Raw genomic sequence first — 22,397 nt, forward strand, 5'->3', positions numbered from 1 at the left:
GCAGCGCGCGCCCGTCTCAAGCTGATTGATTAAATCAGCTTTTTATTAGTGCTGTCAAAATTAGCGCGTTAACGCATTCGATTAATTTGAAATATTTAACGCGTTAAAATAAAATAACGCAATTAACGCGGTTGCAGTTTTTTTTATTTCCAGTTGTGGCCTATGTGTGTTCAACGTGCAAAGAAATATGGATAAGACCAAGGAAGGACTTTTAGACGGAAAGTTTCAGTATAAAACTCTGCCGGATTACTCTTCAGTCTGCCACAAGAAACAGCAACATTAAAATCATGAACTCAAATGTCATTGTTTAAAAAAAAAAAAAAAAAAAAAATGACTGTAACAGTGCGTAAATCAGACCTTTCTGTAACGCTAACGTTAATAAGCTTAAACGAAATAATTGTGTAGGGGAGTATTTTTTGTACACAGTGCCGCGAACTGTCAATCACTCCTGTGCGCGTGCATCACTGTCCTCAGCTGCAGCAACTTGCGCTCTCTCTCTTCATCAAGCTTTAAAACAAAAAGGGGACAAAAAGATCATATTGTCTTTGTGCATAGGCTATAGATTAATTAGATAAATGAATATCTAAATTTGTGCCTTGCCGTCTACGGTATTTTTTTAGAACTTAGAAAAAAGATGCTGCAGCCAATGAGCAGCCAGCGGGGGCTGCAGGACGACTCAACCTCCGCAGACAGTTTTTAATGTTTATCAGACAATAAATACTCAAGATTTTGCTTTAGTATAACTCACAACGAGTTTCACACACCTTCTCTGGCCACGTTGAGTTGTTGACACTTAACAGTGGGAAAAGCGACACATGCGCTATTCACTTGTGTAACTTAAGGGTGAATGGGTAATGTAGTTTCTGCTCTCGGTGGGATGAATAAGGAAGCTTGCATTGTGAAGGGCGCTCTGAAAATCGGCAGTGCAGGTAAAAGATTAAAACCTCTATTAAAACAGATGTCCAAATGAGCGTACCGGTACGCTAAAAGCACGTTCTGGGCGCACGGAGAGGTGGCGGTACGCTCAAGAGCTATATTTGGAAGTGGCGGTACTGAGTACTGGTGCATACTGGCCCACTTAAAGCACTGGCAATGACTATATTTTGGAATTTTTTTGCAGTCCACTTAGAATTCAACATGGAAATCATTTTTGTTTTTCATTGGCATTGATTGTTTTGAAATTCAAATGGTACTTACATGCCTGTGTTTTTATTTCTGTAATAAATATGGCTTTCAAGCCAACAGTTAATTTGGAGGATATTGATGGTTTATTGCAGGTATGTTGTTTACATGAGAAAATCTGTGTTACAAGTTAAACAAAAATTCCAATAAACAATCATATTTTGAATTTAAATATTTTGAATTTAAATTTAAATGTCTTGAGTTTACATTAATTATTTACATTTTACATTTACATATCCAAAAAGTTTCAGTCTTTTAATTGCGATTAATCGCGATTAATTTTTAAAAATTGTGCGATTAATTAGTAAATTTTTTTTAATCGATTGACAGCACTACTTTTTTTATATATATATATATATATATATATATATATATATATATATATATATATAATAAAATTCTATTTACAAGTTTTCCTAAATATTTGGTTGCATATGGGCTTATATGCATTCATTTCGAGTGCAAAAAAAAATCTGAACACTGAATGAAGTCAGTTTAATACAAAAAAAAAAAAAGACTCCAAAACAAGTAGTACAGGTATATTTGAAGTAGGATACAACAATACACTGTATAGCTCAAAATTATATATATATATATATAAAAATCTAATGCCAAAAATCATTTTTTTGCACCCTCAGATTCCAGATTTTCAAATAGTTGCATCTCAGACAAATATTGCTCTATCCCAACAAACCATGCATCAATGGAAAGATGATTTATTCAGATTTCAGGTGATGTATAAATCTCAATTTCATTAAATTGACATTTATGACTTGTTTTATGGTCCTTGGTCACACATTAGTCTCAAATGTTTTTACAGAGGGAATCTCATTTATTTTTCCTCTTCATAATTCAGAAAATACTTATGCAATATATTTTCACAGTTGAAATTGTCATATGACCCCTCTAAACGGTTTAGTCAATAAAATAATTTGTATCAATTTAAATAAAATGTTTATTTTAATTAAAACAAAAATGTGCTTTAATTAAAATTTATTTCATGGAAACATTCATGCAAATTTATATTGTATATACTCCAATACCAAATTTATGCTGTAAAGGTGGCAACAGAAGTGTTTTCAGGCATTCAGGCGTTTTTACACAGTTTGTTAAATGCATCTCATTACATCAGACGAGAGGCTGAACTGGAATACTTACTCTGGCTTTTATGCAGCATTTCACCTTTACACCTTATTATGGGCAGACACAGAACATGTTCACATTCTGGTACTAATATAGTATTAAACGAAAACAAAACACAAACAAAACCACACATTTGTCAAATTTATAATGCAACAAGCACTTCTTGGCATTTAGGTGTCTTTACACAGACTGTGTGCTTTAATACTACAAGCTGCCCAGGAATACTTTAGTCTGGCTTTGATGCAGCTACACTTTATTTTGAGCAGCTTTAACTCAGTATATTCACATTCCATGGTATTTCTTGTTTAGCGCCTCACCTATTCCCCTGAAAACACACCTATGCCTAGTTTATATGGCAAAGGAGGCGCAGAAGCGCTTTTTTACAGTAGATGTCTTTACACAGACTATATGATGCAACGACATCATTTCCTGAGCCTACACATGACACTTTTTGACATATACACTCAACTCTCACGACTATCTGCTATGGTCTCGTCGTCGCTTCCTTCCCCTGAAGTTATCATCTCTTGATGTTAACAGTGCTACTGATACTTTCTGCTCCACGCTTAATTCTCGTTTAGACAATGTCTGCTTCTCGTCTTCCAGGCCAGCTTGCACCATTTGGGAAGTTGCTTCAGCTAAATGACTAAATGTAAAGATGCTGCTTAGAGATGGCATCTATGCCAAATTTAAAACCACAAAGGTGGTGTGGAAGTGCTTCTGAAGTGGCATTTAGTTTCCTTTGAGGTGGCATTAATGCATTTACACAGCAAAGATAACTATATTTTGGTGCTGAGGCTATGGTGGCACAGAGCAGGCATCATTTTTTATGTGGATGCTTCTAGAAACAAAACTGACTGAACTGGAACATCTTGAACAAACTCTTAAAATTTTATTTTTTTTTGTTAAAAATGATATTGCAGTACAATATATTCCTTCTGTTAAATGTAGAAAACGTTGAGAATGAGTCGAAAGGCACATTTGTTTACACTATTTACAGTTCCATCTAAACTCATAAATATGGGGATAAAACAAAGAAGCTCAAAGTAAAAGTGCTGAACAGAATTCTAACTGGAAATATTAATAATATATAACAACAACAACAACAACAACAACAGTACATACAATCAGTAGCAGTTTTAATAAATGTTTTGTTTTTATTATTATTATTAAAGTGTTCATTTGTGATTTCTTTGTATTTTCTGTAAATTCTGGCAAGTTGTCAGGACAAAACACATCTGAAGTTTTCACACACAAAAATTATTAAAACTGAGGATCTGGAGCCAATCACAGCCTCACGGGAACAAACCTCATATTTAACCAATCCAGTCGAAACTGCTTGCATAAAAATTCTCAAAAAAAAAAAAAAAACAACAACAAAAAAAGCAGAGAACTTGTAGTAATAAACAAGCAATATTCCTATATTCGCATTTTCTCTCATAAACTTCAAGTCTAGAATACGGCAGCCAGGCGTGAAGAATACAGTAGTCAGTATCACGCGTCTTTCTCTGCGACGGCGCATTCTTTCCCACCACTTTTCCTGAGATTAAGCACGACCGTACGGAGCCTGCAAAAACTGCACAGAACACTTTGGTGCGATGGGAAACCAGACGCACAAACCTCAACAGAAAACTGCATTTTTGGGAGTTCAGGAATAAGTAACACGCAGACAGCAGCGCAGAACAGTGCAGCTCCATTCGGTGGCAGGTCGCAGGCTTTGACTCCGTGTTTTTGGGAGCAGGAGAAATCAAATAAAACCCTGACAAGGCATTGGAAAAGTGTTTCAACTTCTACATGTGATTATAACAAACACTACCTCTACAAATAATGTCCCTTGGATATAAATAGCAACAATAATAATAGTATTAATAACAATAATAATACGAATAGCAATAGGAAATACGCCAATACATTTGCTTCCAACTACACGAGAATACAAGACCAAAAGGAAAAAACATTGACCTCATACATACAAACCAACAAACAACAAACAAATCCGTTTCATTCTCTTAACAAATATAATATTCTTCAACACAATGCAAAAATATCACTTCTGAACAGATATAAAGAGAATCGCGTTCTTATAGTTGTTCGTGGGGCAGTATTTGATTTTAATAATATTCGTTTGGTTTTTATTGCTTCGCACGGCTCTCAACGTGAGGTCCTGTATTCTCTCAGGTGTCCCATATAGTGAATTATTAAATAGATTTCCTAAAGGCTTTGACTTTGTTGAATAAACATGAGCTCGGCACGTTTTAAAAACCAAAAGACGGCTCGGGTGTTTTTATATGAATGTATCTTTTTTGAAGGAAACCGATTGTCTTCGGAAAAGCTTTGATGTCAATTTCATTTCATCTTTTCTTTGATGTCTGATAAAGTAGCGTTCATTAGCTGGGTTCATTAGCGCACTGATTACAGCCGTTATCAGGGAAACCGCTATTTCTTCCGCTTTTAAAGCGCCCCCTGCTGGCAGAGAATGAATTTGCACTTTCAATAAGCCAGCGGTTTTATATTTACATTATATACATTTCCCCCAGGTAAAGTGCCGCCACACATAGAGTGTAAGTCTGTGGGAAACACTGAAGTCTTCTAATAAATATTTTGATTCTTGATTCCCAAAGATCAATCCGCGATCTATTATATTTCATAAAATTATCTTTCGTTTGGACAGTGATGAGTCTATACCATACCTGAGAAAGTATTCTGCAGAAAGCGATCTGCTCTTGAGCGGCGTCTTCGCTATAACGTGTTTAAACGAATTTTTCACTGTGTTCGGATTATTGAAATGTAGGAGGAGTCTGAGAAATTCACAGGGTTATGGGGTCAAACAGCAGTTTCAGAATAATGCGATCGGGTCCAAACGCCCTCTACGAAAAAACCCAGGTAAAGGAGACAGACGCCGGAGGAAATAAATAATAAAGCACTACTCTGTCTAGAAATATATATATATATGTACGGACACAAGACTGCATCTAAAGGAGATAAAGGCACTGATTTAACAGAAGGCATTCATTCGAAAATAAACTCCCTAGGACAGGAAACAGTATACACCAATATCTTAATAAATAAACATCTCTTTTACCTCAATGTCTGCTGTGATGAAATGGTGGGTGGTAAAGCCCTATTGCTTCAAATAAGGCAAACAAAAACCAAACTGATTCCAAGTGCCCATTGATCGCCAACGAACCGAACGCAACTCTTAGCTTATGGACTGAGAATGACTTGAGGGGGAAAAGATCTCAAAAACATTTGACTGAGTGTTTGAGTCTTTATGTGGCATCCCAGTCCAATGTTTTGAACTGGATGACGGACTGGCGGTGATCCGAGGGCGCTCCATGGATCATGTGATCCAGCGTCTCCAGGGCATCTATACTGCTGTGGCCGTTTGGTAACAGATGCGTCTGTTCGGAGGAAGAGGATGACGGTGTGAAGTGTGAGGAGGAGGAGCTAGAGTCTGAGAGGGAGGAGTTTGTAGGCGCTGATGCGAATAAGGAGGAGGAGTAAGGAGGAGGGGGCGGAGTCGAGGATGGCAGGGCTTGTGAGGTGAACGGGTATTGAAGTTGCGAATCGGGGGAGGGGTAACCGAAGTCCAAGTCGTCGAAATCAAACTCATCGTTCGTTCTTTCTGTAGTAGTAGTAGTAGGCTGAGTGGCATGCGATTGCATGGCTTGGGGTTGCGACGGCAGGGATTGCGACTGAAAGGATTGCGACTGTGCATGTTCGTTCGCGTGCGGTTTCGACAGCAAGTGTGTGTTTGAAGTGTGCGCCATGTGTTGACTGTTCTGGTGCAGCGCAATGTGCGGGGATTGCGTCGACACGCCGGGTTGCTGTTGCATTTGCATGAAAAGCTGCAGCATGAGCGACTTGTCTTGGCCTCGGTGCATCTGCGATAAAATCGCACGCGAGCCGCTCTGTTGCTGCTGCTGCTGTGTTAGCACCCCAAACGAATGACTCTGCTTTAGTGTGGGAACGTGCGGTTGCGAAACGTTCGTAGTGGCATGCGACGACGACGACAACATGCGCATGTTTGGGGTTAACGCGACCTGCCTGTGTCTCTGCTGCTCCTGGGAAATCAAATCTTCCAGGTTGAATGTCTCGGGGACAGCCGCGCACGAGCGTCCTCTTCCACCTAGCATGCCTCCGTTTAGCGACATGCCGTTTAGGTCTGGTGCGGGCGTTTTGATGTCCGGCGATGGGCAGGGGCTGATGGTCAGATCCAGGACTTCGCTGATGGCTTCGCTCTTTGGCTTCGCCAAAAGGGATCGTGGGAAGTGAGGGCGGTTCTGAAGCAAGTGTGGAGGATTTGCGATGAGCTTGCGGGCGTTGATCATCTTGGCTAGCATCTGTTGACGCAGACGCTGGTCATTTGCGAACCTCTCTCTCTCCAGTCGCGCTTTCTTCACCTCCCCGTCCATCCGAGAGAGCTCAGCGCGCACACGAGACACGCAGCTCTCTGGGATTTTTATACCTGAGACACACAACACACACAAGATTGTTATTTTCTCAAGATGAAAAGGCGTATAAACTGATCTGTCAATAAAACACCCTTTATTGTTTGAATTTCTTTAAAAATGACATAATGGTGATGGCGATTCATCATGCAGCCCTATTCAATGCAATAATTATTCTGCCAGGAAACAGGATTGAGAAGTAACAGATAACAATGTGTCAGCTCACCGACTTGCTTGCTGTTCAGTTTGGTTTTGAGCCGTACGATCTGCAGGATGCTGGAGTTGGTGATGTCTGAGACGATGTCAGACACTCGTTTCCAGACCCTGAGTAGCGCTCCACACAGCATGTGATACTGTCTGAGACGCATCCCCAGAAAACACTCCTGGCCCTGCTCGATCAGCTTACACTTACCATTCCTACCACACCCACACACACACACACACACACACACACACACACACACACAACACTGTTAAAGCTGTGGTTACATTTAATGTTACTGTGTGAAATCCTGTGAGTGACATTCAATCATTTCAATGGGAATTTCACGGACTTCAATCCTGTTTGCAGCAAAGCTGAAGATTGGACAAGGCGCTCATTCTGGCAGTGTTAACTTAATATAAACTTCACTAAAACTATTAGAAATCAGCTTTGGTAACTTAAAGCTTAAATAAATTGAACTAAAATATGCAATCTTAAAATACTTCACATAAAAGGTGTGAGAAAATACCCTCCCCCTTCCAAAAAAAAAAAAACGATATAAGTTTAGGTTATTGATTATATTATTAAATTGCAAATACCAAAATTTAGATACATACATATAAATATATAAATATTAAGAAAAAAAAAAAACAACTAAAACACATAAAATGACAAACTCAAAAAAAAAACAAAAAAAAAACAAAAAAAACACTGAAATTTGTTTGCGATAACTGAAAAAAAAAATTGCTTAAAATAACAAAACATTTTATGAAATATAAAAAAATACTGTATAAAACATTATAAGAAACAACAAATCTAAAACAACTACATTTACTATGACTACTAAAACTCAGATACAAATGAAAGCTTAATGTAAACATAAAAAAAAAGACAAATTAGAACTGTATCCTTTAGCTTGGAATCCAGAATCTAGCCAAAAAAGAAATTTCATCGGATATTGTCATCTGAACGAGTTATAAGTTGACTCCCATTTTTGTTCTGACCAACTGAGGAAAAAAAAAAACATTGCAATAAAATCGACTACTAATGGTGATTATATCTAACGATCGGTTAGCTCATATCACATCAAAGCGTGCAAATTATTGTTATTAGGGCTGCCCTCATCTAAAGATGGGTCGAGTAGTAGTCGTTCAAATAATAGCACTTTTATTAATAAACCATTTAAATCATAATAATGAGCCTTTAATTATTAGTCTAATAAGCACATGCATAAAGCTTGCCACAGTGCACAGACAGAAATAATGATTATGAAATAATTAATTGATAAACAAGTCTAGTGCTTTTTTTGTTATTAGTTTAAGAGATGAAGTTGGGGACACCGACTCGTCATCTCCGCATGTTAACAACATCAGCATTGGTGTATTAGCATGAAGCAGATTTCAGTTTCTGTGCACTGTAATCTCTAATTGTCATTCCATTCGAATTTCATTAAAAGAAAGGGATCTGTAATCAAATGCACATTTAAAACTAGAATATAATTAATTTAAATCACATGCATTTCATAAACACAACCAACACTTGCTGGTTATGTACTTGCTCAAATATTGACCCAAAAACCCAGAGTCGTATTATAGATGCTAATAAGCTATTAGTGCAAATTACAACAAAACCCTAGCAAAGAAAAACCGTGAGGGCTTTTCCAGCACAAACTGAAATACATTTTCCAAAACCAAAAGGTCTCTTCTGACACAAATGGTCACTCACCAGTTGGCATGCGTGCATTTGGTGAAAGAAAAGTCAAACTGACTCTTCCAGAAATCCTCTGCTTCGTCGGGCGTCACCTTCAGAGCGGGAAGAAAAACACTTGTAGGACATGCTTGGCATTTCTGAACCTGGCTCTTTTTGATTTTTTTAGTTCATCATAACACTTGATATCTTTACAATATTGTATTTCAAGCTAGTTATGTGTTTAAAGCAGCCAGTCAGACATCTGTATTCCCAGTCTTAGAAAACAAATCTGTAATCTCATTATATTCAGGGGTGCACATAAGATACTCAGCCTGGTTCTGATAAAATCACTTCGAGATTTGGCTTGGTCCTCACACTGCACATATCAATTAACTATAAAAATAAATTAATTATAGTGCTAATAATATTATTATTGCACATTGTTTTTTTTATTTTTATAAATTAATAAACATAATAATAAAGAGTGATAATACTATGATATTTTAAAATAAATGTATTTTTATTTGATTATTTTTAGTGCTGTCAAACGATTAATTGTGATTAAATCGCATCCCAAATAAAAGTTTTTGTTTACAAAATATATGTGTGTGTACTGTGTATATTTATTAGGTGCATATAAACACACACACAGAATATATTTATATTATATTATTTTAAAATATATTTAATATATAAACATAACATTTTTCTTAAATTTATACATGCATGTGTTTGCATTTATATACACATAATAAATATACACAGTACACACACGCATATATATATTATATACTCAAAAGTTTTATTTTGGATGCGATTAATCACGATTAATTGATTGACAGCACTATTTATTTAATAGGAAACATAAAAATAAAATGCTAATATTTGCTTATATATACACAGTACAGACCAAAAGTTTGGAAACATTACTATTTGTAATTTTTTAAAGAAGTTTCTTCTGCTCATCAAGCCTGCATTTATTTGATCAAAAATACCAAAAAAAAAATTATATTGTGATATATAATTACAATTTAAAATAATAGTTTTTAAATTTATTATACTTTAACTTCTCATTTATTTCTGTGATGCAAAGCTGAATTTTTAGGATCATTATCACATGATCCTTCAGAAATCATTCTAATATGATGATTCATTATCAAAGTTGGAAACAGTTCTGCTGCTTAATATTGTTTCAGAACATGTGATACTTTTTTAGGATACTTTGATGAATAAAAAGTAAAAAAAAAAAACAATGTTTTTAAAATATAAATATTTTGTAATTTTTTTTAATAAAAATCAATACTTTTATTCAGCAAGGATGTGTTAAATTGATAAAGAGAGTAAAAAATATATATTATTAGATTTTTTTTTTTGAATAAATGCAGTTCTTTTTAACCTTTTATTGATCAAATATATTAGACCGCAGAACTGTTTCCAACACTCATAATAAATCAGAATATTAGAATGATTTCTAGATGATCATGTGATCGACTGATGTTACATGTGACACTGAAGGCTGGAGGAATGATGCTGAAAATTCAGCTTTGCATCACAGGAATAAATTATTTCTTTAAAGTATATTCAAATAGAAAACTATTATTTCAAGTTGTAATAATATTTCACAATATTACAGTTTTTTCTGTATTTTTGATCAAATAAATGCAGGCTTGATGAGCAGAAGAAACTTCTTTCAAAAACATCAGAAATAGTAATGTTTCCAAACTGTTGGTCTGTACAGTGTATGAATTTTAATTATTTTATAAATGCAAAACCAGCAAGCTTTTATTTTGGCGGGTGTTTATTATGTGCGGGTTAAACACTGCTGACTGAAGTGCGTCAGTGAATGAAATGACACACTGGTGCAACCCTTACAAAGACCTGAGAAGATCAACACCTGAGAAGAGATGATGCCAACCCCTCAAGAGGACCTCAGATGATGCCAACCCTGAAACAACATAAACTACCAAATTTTGCTACATGTTTGATTGCATCATATAATCATTGCTGTCAATAGTGTTTATCGTTTGCTTGAGTCTTGCATTTGTTATTTCGGTTCTCCATGCGCCCCACTTATGTGCTCCCCTGATTCTCTTCACGTGTGTGAGCCGTAGGGACGGGTTTAAAGGAACGGACAGTGTCTGACGGCTTCTGCGTGTGTTGTACCTTATAGTATCTCAGCAGCAGGTTGTCCAGGTTCTCAGGATGCGCTTGTTTACCGATGTTGGGTTTGTACAGAACGAGATTGCGACCCCGACCCTGTTCGGCGAGCAGGACACACGGCTGACTCCCGCGCAGCTGAACACACACACACACACACACACATAATTAAACATCTGGATGACAGACATATGAAAGCATGATTTATGGTCAGTGTCGTGTACCTTGTTTGAGAGGTAAAAGCCTTCATAGACTCCGGTGAGTTTCTCTGCTTTACTGCAGGCCTCCTTCCAGTGCATCCCACGATCCACGCTGATCTGAATTTTTTGGTGAACAGACAATTTAAAAGAACAGCATTGATTTGAAATGTGACATCATATATGTCTTTACTATCACTTTTGATCAATTTAAGGCATCCTTTCGTCACGGGTACCTTATAGAGGATGACCTGGCCCTCCTGAGGGTTTCCTGGAGTTAAAAACTTCTCCTGTGTCTCCTCATGAATCTCGTCATTACCTGGAGCAAGATCTAAACACAGGACATGACGATATTTCTCTTACTCTTGTTAAAACACACCAGATCGAGACAAATACAACAGCACCACCATGCATTCAAAACCTTAATAAGTGCACATTCGTGTTCCTCACCCAGTATCCCCATGTCATATTTGCCCTCTTTTTTGTCCTTGTTGATCAGGTAGTCGAAGTTATCTGTGAAGTACTGGAACAGAGAGTTCTGCTGATGGACCTCCAAACCCAAAATACGGTTCAGAAACTTAGTGATGGAGCAATCTGGGATGCAGGACAGAAAAAGATCAGATGCAAATTAGTTGCATTTCATTTACTTAAATCCAAGAAGAAGAAGAAAACATTTCTGCATGTAAATGCATGTGATGCAACTATCTTTTCTGACAGGTATTACATATTTAACACAAAAACAGAATAAATGTGCATTATCCAACAATGCTGTCAATGTATTTTGAGTTTAACACACTTCTATAAAGTCAGGTTTGAATTATGCATGATCAGTTTAAATCATATTTATAACAATAGCCAAAAAATGTCAAAATTGCATGGGTCAAAATGATTTAATTTAGTTTATATTAATCAAAACTTAATATGCATTGCTAAGAACTTCATTTGGACAATTTTAAAGATGATTTCTCAATATCTTTGCAGCCTCAGATTTCAAATAGTCACTTATAAATTGCTCAATTAAAGGCCTGGCTGCTTTATTCATACGCAACACAGACGAGTAGTGAATCAGCCTTTGTGTTGTTTCTGTATTACATTCACCTTTCTCTGTATTCAGACCCAGACGCGGCTCCTTACAGAAGATTCCCACATCAATCATGCCTTTCTTCATATCTGAAACACATTACACTGTCATGTTCATCTGCATGTGCTCGATCAAAGTTTTGTTGTAGAAATAGCACTATTTTTTAGCTATATTTTAACAAAGGTGCATGCAAAAAAATTTTTTTTAAGAAGTATCATATGCTTATAGGGGCTGCATTTATTTGATCAAAAATGCAGTATAGATTGTGAAATGTTATTGTAATTTATAATAGCTGTTATCTATGTGAATATATGTTCAAATGTCATTTGTAAATGCAATTTAATTTATGAAACGGATGACATTACCTCTGAAGAACATGATGTCTCCTCCTGGGTAGCCCTTCGGTGGAGGGACTTTGTTGTCGATGTACCCGAGGATGGCTTTAGTGATCTTATCCAACGCTTTGGTGCCATACTATGACAGACAGAGGGTAAAAACCGGTTCAATTCCTTTTCATGTTGTTTTTGTGTGTCTGAACTGTGGTATATTTGTAATCAAAGATTTCATCCGACTGTGAACCAGTTCATACATTTATTCAGAGATTCAAAAACATCAATCAAATGAATCCTAAGTCAAATGAGGTAATGTCCAGTCCAATGTGTTGTTAGTGTTAACTATAACTATTAAATAAGCTTAAAACTACTGATCTTTTTTTTTTCAGTAATAGAAATAAAGCTAAAAAAAAAGAACTTAACTTAGCTCTAAAATAATAAAACTTTTTAGATCAAAAAATAAATAAGGACAAAAAAATACTAAAACAATCTAAAATTAAAACGAAAACTGAAAATATAAAAATAATATGTCCAGTCCAATGTGTTGTTAGTGTTAACTAAAACTATTAAATAAGCTTAAAACTATTGCTTTTTCAGTAATAGAAAAAGCTTAAAAAAAAAAAAAAAAAAAAAAAATCACTTGACTTAGCTCTAAAATAATTAAAAATAACTTTAGATAAAAAAAATAAAAAAGGACAAAAAAAGTTACTAAAACAATCTAAAATTAAAACTAAAACTGAAAATATAAAAGCTAATTAATTAAAGCTAAGGAAAAATATGAATAAACACTATAATAGTTATGTCCAGTCCAATGTCTTGTTATGCTTAAAACTATTGATTTTTTTCAGTAATAGAAATAAACCTCAAATTAAACAAAAAAACTGATATAATGTTTTAAAAAATTAACTTGACTAAGTTCTAAAATAATAAAAACTTTTTAGATAAAAAAAAGGTCAAAAAATTACTAAATCTAAAATTAAAACGAAAATTGAAAATATAAAAATAAAAGCCAATTAAAAATATTAATAAACACTATAATAGTTATATCCAGTCCAATGTGATGTTAGTGTTAACTAAAACTATTAAATAACCCTAAAACTTATAAAAAGGACAAAGAAATTACTAAAACAAAAATCTAAGATTAAAACGAAAAAACTGAAAATATAAAAATAAAATAAAAGCCAATTAAAAATATTAATGAACACTATAATAGTAAATATATTATTATTAAACAGTTAGTTCTGGTCCTTGATTCTGATTGGTCGAGCTGCGTTCGAAGCGGTTGTACATTACTCTACAAACACACACCTTTGTTTACATCTGTGTGTTGCTCGGCAACCGGTTAGCGGTTATAAATTCACTGTAAACCACGGCTTCACGTGGATTACTGCTTTATACTAAAACAAGCCCCTGATAAAGCCAGATGGTAGAACAGAGAATAGTCTATTATAGTTTGGCTGATAAAGGAGAATATGCTCCTACTTTGTTCTCAAAGTTGTACTGGCTCAGGTCTCTGGATTCGGTGGCTCGCCGGTCCCCATGTGTCAGCGCCCCCTATAAAACAAAATATTACATTCACAAGCTCTCAAACATCTGACAACGTTGTAATCAGCTCTCACAGGATTGTAGAACGGCTACAGAAGCTAAAGTACATCTATTTTCAATTTCACAGGTAGTAATGTGCACTTGTTTAAGTTCATAAGGTGCTACGAGTTTTGCTGGGCTTCAGTTGAGCTGTATTTTGGGCATAGTGGAATCTTATTGGTCCAAAATCTTGCAATGCATAGCTGTATATTAGTGTGATTAAAAGAGGAGGATTTAATGAGATGAATTTAAGTGCTGCATGTTTCAAAATCAATGTTCGAGAAAATAAATTACAAAATAAGAGTCTCTCCATGTGTCAGGCTTGTCATCTTTTTTTTCCTGCTTATTATTGGTTACACTGTATCCGGCAATTAATTCAATGTTTAAAATGAAAAAAATCCCATAATCTTTAAATAAATAGTTTTAAGCAGAAATATAAAAAAACATCTGCGAAACAGAGACTGAAGCAAGACTTTACCAGGCTCTCCAATCTCTTGGCAACGATGGAGGCGAAGCGTCTCTCTCCAGCAAGTTCAGAGATGAGGAAGATGTACTCTGGAGCTGTAACCTGATTAGAGCGATGCGTTCGACCTGAGATACACAGACACAATATTAGCAACCCTCAAGATGCCTCTCAAACACACACACACACACACACACTCACCGAACTGCTGGATGGCTCGGTCTGCGCTCCACGGCAGCTCTAGGGTCATGTGAACTCGTCTCCTTTGGTTCGGCACACGTCTATCCGCCTGTAGAGAGATGCCTGAGCTAGCTGCTTCAGAGATGATGGCTATCAGCTGAGAGAGAGAGAAAGAGCATTAATGCAAACATTCAGAACCGTGCTGTGTCTGTGGGTCAGAGGTCGTCACCTTCTCTCCGGTCATGAAGCGCTCTTTCTCTCTGATGTTGACATGGTCGATGGTCAGGCCCTGCTCCGCTCTGGTCTCATACCGAACGCTGCCATCAGGACGCCGCACCACACGCCCCTTACGACCCGTCATCTACACACACACACACACACACACACACACACACACACAGAGAGAAAGGGACAGACACACACACACACACACACACACACACACACACACACACACAGATGAACACACACACAGACAGACACACACATACACAGACACACACAGACAGGGCCAGACACACACACAGACACACACAGACACACACAGACACACACAGACACACACAGACACACACAGACACACGGACACACACACGGACACACACACGGACACACACACGGACACACACACGGACACGGACACACACACACACGGACACACACACACACACGGACACACACACACACACGGACACACACACACACACACAGACACACACGCACAGACACACGGACACACACACGGACACACACACGGACACACGGACACACACACACACACGGACACACACACACACACGGACACACACACACACGGACACACACACACACGGACACACACACACACGGACACACACACACGGACACACACACACGGACACACACACACACACGGACACACACACACACACGGACACACACACACACACACAGAGACACACACACACACACAGGGACAGACACACACACACGCACACAGACAGATGCACGCAGACACACGCAGACGCACACACATGTAATGTTTGAATGAGCTTTTATTTTCATATTTACAGTTTTTATTTCAACTTTAGTTTTACGTTTCATGTTTTTATAATTTTTTATTATTATTACTATTTATTTGTTTAGATTTGTAGTCGTAATTTTAGTACTTCATACTTCCTATATGAAGCAGTTTCTCACTTTCACCTTAGCTATCATTAATATTTATTTCACCAGTAGTTCAAACTTTATTTCAGGTAGTTACCAAAGCAGCATTTACTTTATATTTCACCATTTATTTTTAATATTTTTCACATTTTGCATTTTTATTACACGTCTGATTTTCTATGTCGGCTACTGATATTTATTTCTTCTTGCACCTTTAGTCATTATAGAACTTCAACTCAACTTATTTTATTCCAGATAGTTTCCAATGCAACACTTCAAGATTTCATTTATTCATTCTTTTTTTATTATTATATAATTAGCTTGAATTTACATTTTATATACGGTATATACATTATATATATATATATATATATATATATATATATATATATATATATATATATTATTTATTTACTGTATTTTTTTGCTTTATTTCAGTAAAAAATAATATTTTCAACAGTTTAACTCACCTCAGACACTTTCTCTGGTCCTCCAAACCTGTCAATCAGCTCATCAAGAGTGTTGAGCGGCAGCTCTTTCCCCAGCTCTGCTATTTTACCCAGCAGCCTCAGCTTGAGTTCTTCTAGTTTAGCTGAAAACACACACACAGGATGACTTCAGCCGAGTCTGAAATAGACCTTAAACAGGTTTCGACATCTCGACTCTAATAAGTGTGAGTGTTTCCTGAATGAACAGGACGGCATGAGCACAATCTTCTGAAAAACACATGCGTTTGTGTCAACCTACCAGCAGGTCCATTGATGTGGTTGACGAAAATCACATCATCACTGTCCTGTAGTGAATCAGGGGAGGAGTTAGAGTCGCTGTCAATCTCGTCCGAGTCGGAGTCCGAGTCGTCGCTGATTTTAATAACCTCGCCCACTTCCATGCAGTGCTTTGGAAATTTTGCAGTCCGGCCTCTGGGTTTTCCTTCAGATGGCAAAGAACTGCTTTAAAAAAAAGAACTAAAACCTACAGACCCAATGTTTGATGCAGATGAAGATATGACTCACGTTTCCTCTTGCTTGCGGCGCTTTTCTCTCTTTTGGGTTTCTGTGTCGGGAAGTGTTTCTGAACTAATGACTGGAAAACACCCCTACAGGACACAAACCCAGTTCAGCTACAGTTTCAGCTATTCACCCTTTATCTATTGATTATTATCAGCTTCTCTGGAATACTTGATTCTGATTGGTCTACTGGGGATTTGTGGGAGATTTCAGTCTTTCCCGATTGAAGGAGAGAGAAGTGAGGACACTCACTCAGCAGCGGAGACGAATCGGTCCAGGTGTCCGTCGTTCTCGTCCAGCACCTCTCGAGTACGAGCCTCTCCGGTGGACTGCAGACCAATCACGATGCACTGTTTGGAATGACACGGAGAGGGGGCGGAGCCACATACAGCACTATTAGTGAAACACTTAATACAGGGCTCCCAGAATGAAGTTAACCTTCCAGTCATCTGTTATTACTGGGAAGAGCTTGAATGATTTGTACAAGGAAAAAGAAAGTTTTTTTTTTTTTTTAATGCCATGTCAGCAGCAAGGCTAGCTTGATGGTGAAAAATGAATAAATAACAAAACATACAATAAACAAGAAACTATACAAGACATTTAAGGTTAATACTATATGAAAAAAATCTATAATACGTTCTTAAATACTCTGTTCCTGATAAAAATTGCATCTCCCATGTACAAAATTGGTTTGCAGTGTTTATTTGTTTGGCCAGAAATTGTGATTACGTAATTATAAGACTAGAATATGGCAAAAATAATAATAATATAGTATCAAATTAATTGTTATTAAATATTTAAGTGACTATAAAAAAATTATAATAATAGTAATTATTATTATTATTGTATAATAAATTATTACTACTAAATGTAAAAAAAAATATCACTATTGTAATATTTAAGTTATTAACACCATAACATGTAATATCTTTTATAAAATAAGAAAAAAAGGGAATATATCTATATTTGATGTATATATATATATATATAAAAAAAAAAAAAAAATATATATATATATATATATATATATATATATATATATATATATATATATATATATATATATATATATATATATATATATATATATACATATATATGTGTGTGTGTGTGTGTGTGTGTGTGTAATAACATTTAATATTTAAAAGATATATATTTTTATATATATATATTTTATATGTACTGTACACACACAAAATAATATATAATATATATATATATATATATATATATATATATATATATATATATATATATATATATACACACACACACTTTTTTTTGTAAATAGTACAGCTATAATAGTAGTAATATTTATGGGGTAAGGATAAGGATATCTAAAACCCATTAAGACCTCTTCTTAACAAACAAAAGCAGAACTCCCGATCCCTGACTCACCTTGCCGTACTGCAATTCAGTATGAGCGAGTTCGACCAGACGACGGACTTTAGCGGCGATGCACAGATACTTAAAAAACCTCTGGTGTGACGCCCAGAACTGACCCCACAGAGACTTACGGGACGCCAGACCCAGTGTATCAGCAGCTCTGGAGAACAGCTCGAGAGCCTCGGCCCACTGCACACAGACACAAACACTTTAACCCCTGCTCATACACTGTTTGGGACAAAGTGATCCTACAACACAAGCGTGTCTCTCACCAGTCTGGCCGCTTTGTTGTAGACCAGTTTGAACTCTTGGTCCAGTGTGATCTCTTCTATACGGAACGACACGCCGGAAAAGCTCAGCTGGCGTGCGATGTACATGCCACTCACTTTCATATCCATAGCCACAATCTCCATCGCTCCGACACCCCTGGAACACGAACACGAGGAAAGGTTTAAGAGAGAAGTGAGGATTTTCATCAGACCGTTGTGATCTGGAGCATGACCTCTGACCTCTTCTCAATAGCATGCAGGAAGTCTTCAAACGTCTTGAACGGCGTTCCTTGCCCCCAGATCCCCAGTCGGCTCATGTAGATCATATTCTTTGGCTCAGAAGCACCTGGAGATGGAGAATAATTCATCCACAAAGAGCTCAGAATGCATGGAACCACAACCAACCATTTTTAAGGGGATTTGGCAATTGTTTTCTTTGCAAAATAACCAGTCATCTAAATCAAAAAGAACTAAACATAAAAAATATATATTTCTAATTTTAAATAAATACATTCAACTGAAATGAAATGCAATGTTTATTAATATTTATTTTATTTAAGATAGGTGTCAAGGCAACATTTTTCATTACATTTAGTAAAACTTGATGTACTAAAATACCTAAAACTACAAAAAAAAAATTATATAGACATTTGTAATACTAAAACTTACAACAAGATTCATTAAAATAAACATTTTAAAAAATATAAAACAAACACCAAGGCTGAATTTATTTGCTTAAAAAAAAATTACAATAATGCAAAATTGTTACAATTTAAAAAATTTATATATTTGAATATATTTTAAAATAATGTCAAAGAAATTTATTCCTGTGACAGAAAAGTGGAATATAAAAAGCTTTAAGATTTACTAAATTAACTATTTTATTCAGCAAGGACGTATTAAATTGATCAAAAGTGACTGTAAAGGCATCTATAATAATGTTACAAAAGACTTCAATTCAAAAACACGTTCTATTTACCAAAGAATCCTGAAAATAAAATGTTTCACCACTTACAGAAAAATATTGGGCAGCACAACAGGTTTTCAACACTAATAATAATCAGAAAATCAGTATATTACTCTGATTTCTGATTATCATGTGACACTGAAGACCGGAGGAATAATACAATAATAATTACAGTTAGTAAAGTAAAACAGAAAGACGTTATTTATTAAAAACTATTAGAAACACCCACCTGTGGCACTAGCGTACACCACTCTCGCCCGGGGAAGTTTGCTCTGCAAGTCCAGGACTGCTTTACCCATCTTAGTAGAGGTCGCATTTTTAGCCTTATGGCACTCGTCAAACACAATCTAAGGTTAAAGGTCAAGGGCCAACAGCACTGATACACTACTTCTGTTCATGTATATTAAGAGTTAACAGCATGCACTATGATTCTAGGTTAGCCAATCATAACAGAGATCATTTGCATATTGTGTTCTACATGAGTCTTAAAGGTACAGGAGCAAAAACAACAAGCAGCCTTATATTTCCAGTAAGTCACTACTTTCTAAAAGATGCATGCACAGTCTGCAACACTGGAAGGATACGACTCCGTCAAAGTTGGGTTTGCACCAGTCCAGGATCTGTTTGAGTCTGGTGCGGTGCTGACCGCCGGCTTGGCTCTCTCCAATCAGAGCCGAGTATGTGGCGAATAAAACGCCTTCTGAGGTAGCCGTATCGCCGTATTTAATCTGCATGGAAGAGGAGAAGCAGACATAGACAGTTAATGACCCAACAAGAAATTATTAACTTGAACCAAGAGAGCAAAACAAGATATTACAAACATCACAAACATTTCTGTCAGCTGAAGCCCATCAGAGATTTTAAGTTATTATTTCAAAAACATAACAATATTTGTGTAGGTTCAAGGCAGTGTTGTTAATTGAAACCACAACTAACACTATTACAAATGAGTTTTGTTAACTGAAATATAGATTAAAAAAATACAAATACAAACATATGACAAATAAAGTAAAATAAAGTATTAAAATAACAAAACTACAACTGAAATAAAAACTAGAAATATTTAAGAAATACATAAAGCAGCACATAAAATTGCTAAAACTAAATTAAAACATTTAAGAAATACAAATTGCTAAATAACAAAAGCACATAAAATTGCTAAAAGTAAATTAAAATGAAAAGAATTCGTTACATTATACATAATAACAACTATAATTATATTTATACAATTAAAATGAATTGTCACTTAAAATGCAGGTAAACTAATAAAAGATTTTTTAAATATTCTCCAGTATTTTAATCCTAATAAAATAAATTTTTTAAAACAACAAAAATAATTGTTAATATAAAAAATAAATAAATACTAAAAAAAAAAAAAAAAAAAGTATATATATAAATTTGACATAGTAAATATTGAATTAATTATTTGTTTTTCATCAACTCACAAAGCCATCATGTTTGGTAAACCCAGATCTAATATGTGCAATATATATAATATATAATAAAATATAAAAAGCAATGACAAGTCAGTTCTCAAACCTTATTTAAAGCAAACACAGGGATGTTGGGAGCGTCTATGTCTTTGAGATCTCTCTCAGCATCGTACTTCAGGTCATTTGACACACTGAACCTAAAACAGAGCAGATTGCCAGAAAAAGATGCTTTATTAGAGGACCATTCAACGGTGTTTGACTGAACGTGAGCGTTAAGAGATGCATAGGAGTTTACCACAGCGCTCTCTTCCGTCCCTTTAAGAAATTCTCCAATATGATTCCGGCCACAGTGCGGCCCTTCCCGACTCCGGCTCCGTCTCCGATCAGAAACCCTGCCCTCTGACCGTTCTGAAGAATCACCTCGTGTTGCTGAAGAACACAAGCACAAGCACTCACAATAACAACGAAACATTGTGCTTTTGTAAAATAAAGAAAGTAAATAGGATGCGCTTTCTGCCGTCTCGGTCTCTGTGAACTTGAGCACGAAACTTGCGAGTCCACTACTGCGGAAATGACGAGTCAGTGTCTCTGGCTTCATCTCTTAAGCCGCAAACAAAGATAAAACTAATTTATTAAGTAAATTATTAACTGTGTTCCGAAGATAAAAGGAGGTCTTACATGTTTGGAACAGCATAAGGGTGAGTTATTAATGACATGATTAAATGGTTTTTTAATACATGCGCTCAAATCACACATATTATGCTTTTTTGTTGACCAAAAAAAGTGAAAAAGGAAAAACATACAAGAAGATGGGATTAAACTTGAGTGTTGTTTAATGCATATGCGCAACAGCCTAAACCGTCTGTGTTTACATAGAAAATATCATTGTGACAGGCTGAAAGCTGCGGTATTTACTATAAATAATAGTCTACTGGTGTTATGCCTTTAGTCATTTTAAATTTGAAAAACCTTGACTTTTGAAATTTTATTTTAGTATTTCTGAACATATAATATGCATATGACAGGTTTGTGCAAGATGTAGTTGTAGTTCATCCATCTTTTCCCCAAAGATATTTAAGCGTGCTGCACTTGGAATAGAATTTTCTTTAACAAGAGGGTTAATAAAGTAAAAGTTACTTGAATCAGGTTGTAGCTACATTTTCAAGTTAACTAGTTAAAAATAGTAAAAAATAAATAAAAAAATTGGTCATACCTTATATATATATATATATATATATTACTTTTTTGCCATATTGCCCAGCCCTAATATATATAATATTATATATATATATATATATATATATATATATATATATATATATATATATATATATATATATATATATATATATATATAATATTATGACTAAAATGTATTAGAGCTGGGCAATATGGCAAATATATATATTATTATTTTTATTTTTTTTCAGAACGTATGAGCCAATCTTGATTTTTATTTATTTTTATTTTGTATTTTTTGTGCATTCACACTTAACTCTGTGACTGTAAAGAGAAGAGCAGAGAGAGA

At 35.5% G+C, this 22,397-nt stretch overlaps 1 protein-coding gene across 4 annotated transcripts in view; it reads right to left on the reverse strand.

The window, feature by feature from the left end:
* Nucleotides 1-3,197: 3,197 nt before the first annotated feature.
* Nucleotides 3,198-22,397, reverse strand: part of sbno2a (strawberry notch homolog 2a) — a 32,364-nt gene continuing 13,164 nt past the window's right edge. For all 4 annotated transcript variants that reach the window (XM_052547863.1, XM_052547864.1, XM_052547862.1 and 1 more), the window contains exons 9-32: nucleotides 21,165-21,298; nucleotides 20,976-21,066; nucleotides 20,021-20,164; nucleotides 19,666-19,783; nucleotides 18,710-18,815; nucleotides 18,473-18,626; nucleotides 18,213-18,389; nucleotides 17,067-17,164; nucleotides 16,821-16,903; nucleotides 16,555-16,737; nucleotides 16,278-16,399; nucleotides 14,891-15,022; nucleotides 14,683-14,818; nucleotides 14,497-14,609; nucleotides 13,917-13,988; nucleotides 12,468-12,576; nucleotides 12,120-12,191; nucleotides 11,472-11,615; nucleotides 11,258-11,352; nucleotides 11,049-11,141; nucleotides 10,831-10,962; nucleotides 8,704-8,780; nucleotides 7,003-7,193; nucleotides 3,198-6,793 (exon numbers count right to left, since the gene is read on the reverse strand). In XM_052547863.1, the coding sequence (XP_052403823.1) occupies nucleotides 5,595-6,793; nucleotides 7,003-7,193; nucleotides 8,704-8,780; nucleotides 10,831-10,962; nucleotides 11,049-11,141; nucleotides 11,258-11,352; nucleotides 11,472-11,615; nucleotides 12,120-12,191; nucleotides 12,468-12,576; nucleotides 13,917-13,988; nucleotides 14,497-14,609; nucleotides 14,683-14,818; nucleotides 14,891-15,022; nucleotides 16,278-16,399; nucleotides 16,555-16,737; nucleotides 16,821-16,903; nucleotides 17,067-17,164; nucleotides 18,213-18,389; nucleotides 18,473-18,626; nucleotides 18,710-18,815; nucleotides 19,666-19,783; nucleotides 20,021-20,164; nucleotides 20,976-21,066; nucleotides 21,165-21,298 (3,975 nt within the window). In that variant the 3' untranslated portion in view covers nucleotides 3,198-5,594. The remainder of the gene's footprint in view (nucleotides 6,794-7,002; nucleotides 7,194-8,703; nucleotides 8,781-10,830; nucleotides 10,963-11,048; nucleotides 11,142-11,257; nucleotides 11,353-11,471; nucleotides 11,616-12,119; nucleotides 12,192-12,467; nucleotides 12,577-13,916; nucleotides 13,989-14,496; nucleotides 14,610-14,682; nucleotides 14,819-14,890; nucleotides 15,023-16,277; nucleotides 16,400-16,554; nucleotides 16,738-16,820; nucleotides 16,904-17,066; nucleotides 17,165-18,212; nucleotides 18,390-18,472; nucleotides 18,627-18,709; nucleotides 18,816-19,665; nucleotides 19,784-20,020; nucleotides 20,165-20,975; nucleotides 21,067-21,164; nucleotides 21,299-22,397) is intronic.

Source organism: Carassius gibelio, chromosome B2 (assembly GCF_023724105.1).
Source record: "Carassius gibelio isolate Cgi1373 ecotype wild population from Czech Republic chromosome B2, carGib1.2-hapl.c, whole genome shotgun sequence".
Taxonomy (NCBI): Eukaryota; Metazoa; Chordata; class Actinopteri; order Cypriniformes; family Cyprinidae; genus Carassius; species Carassius gibelio.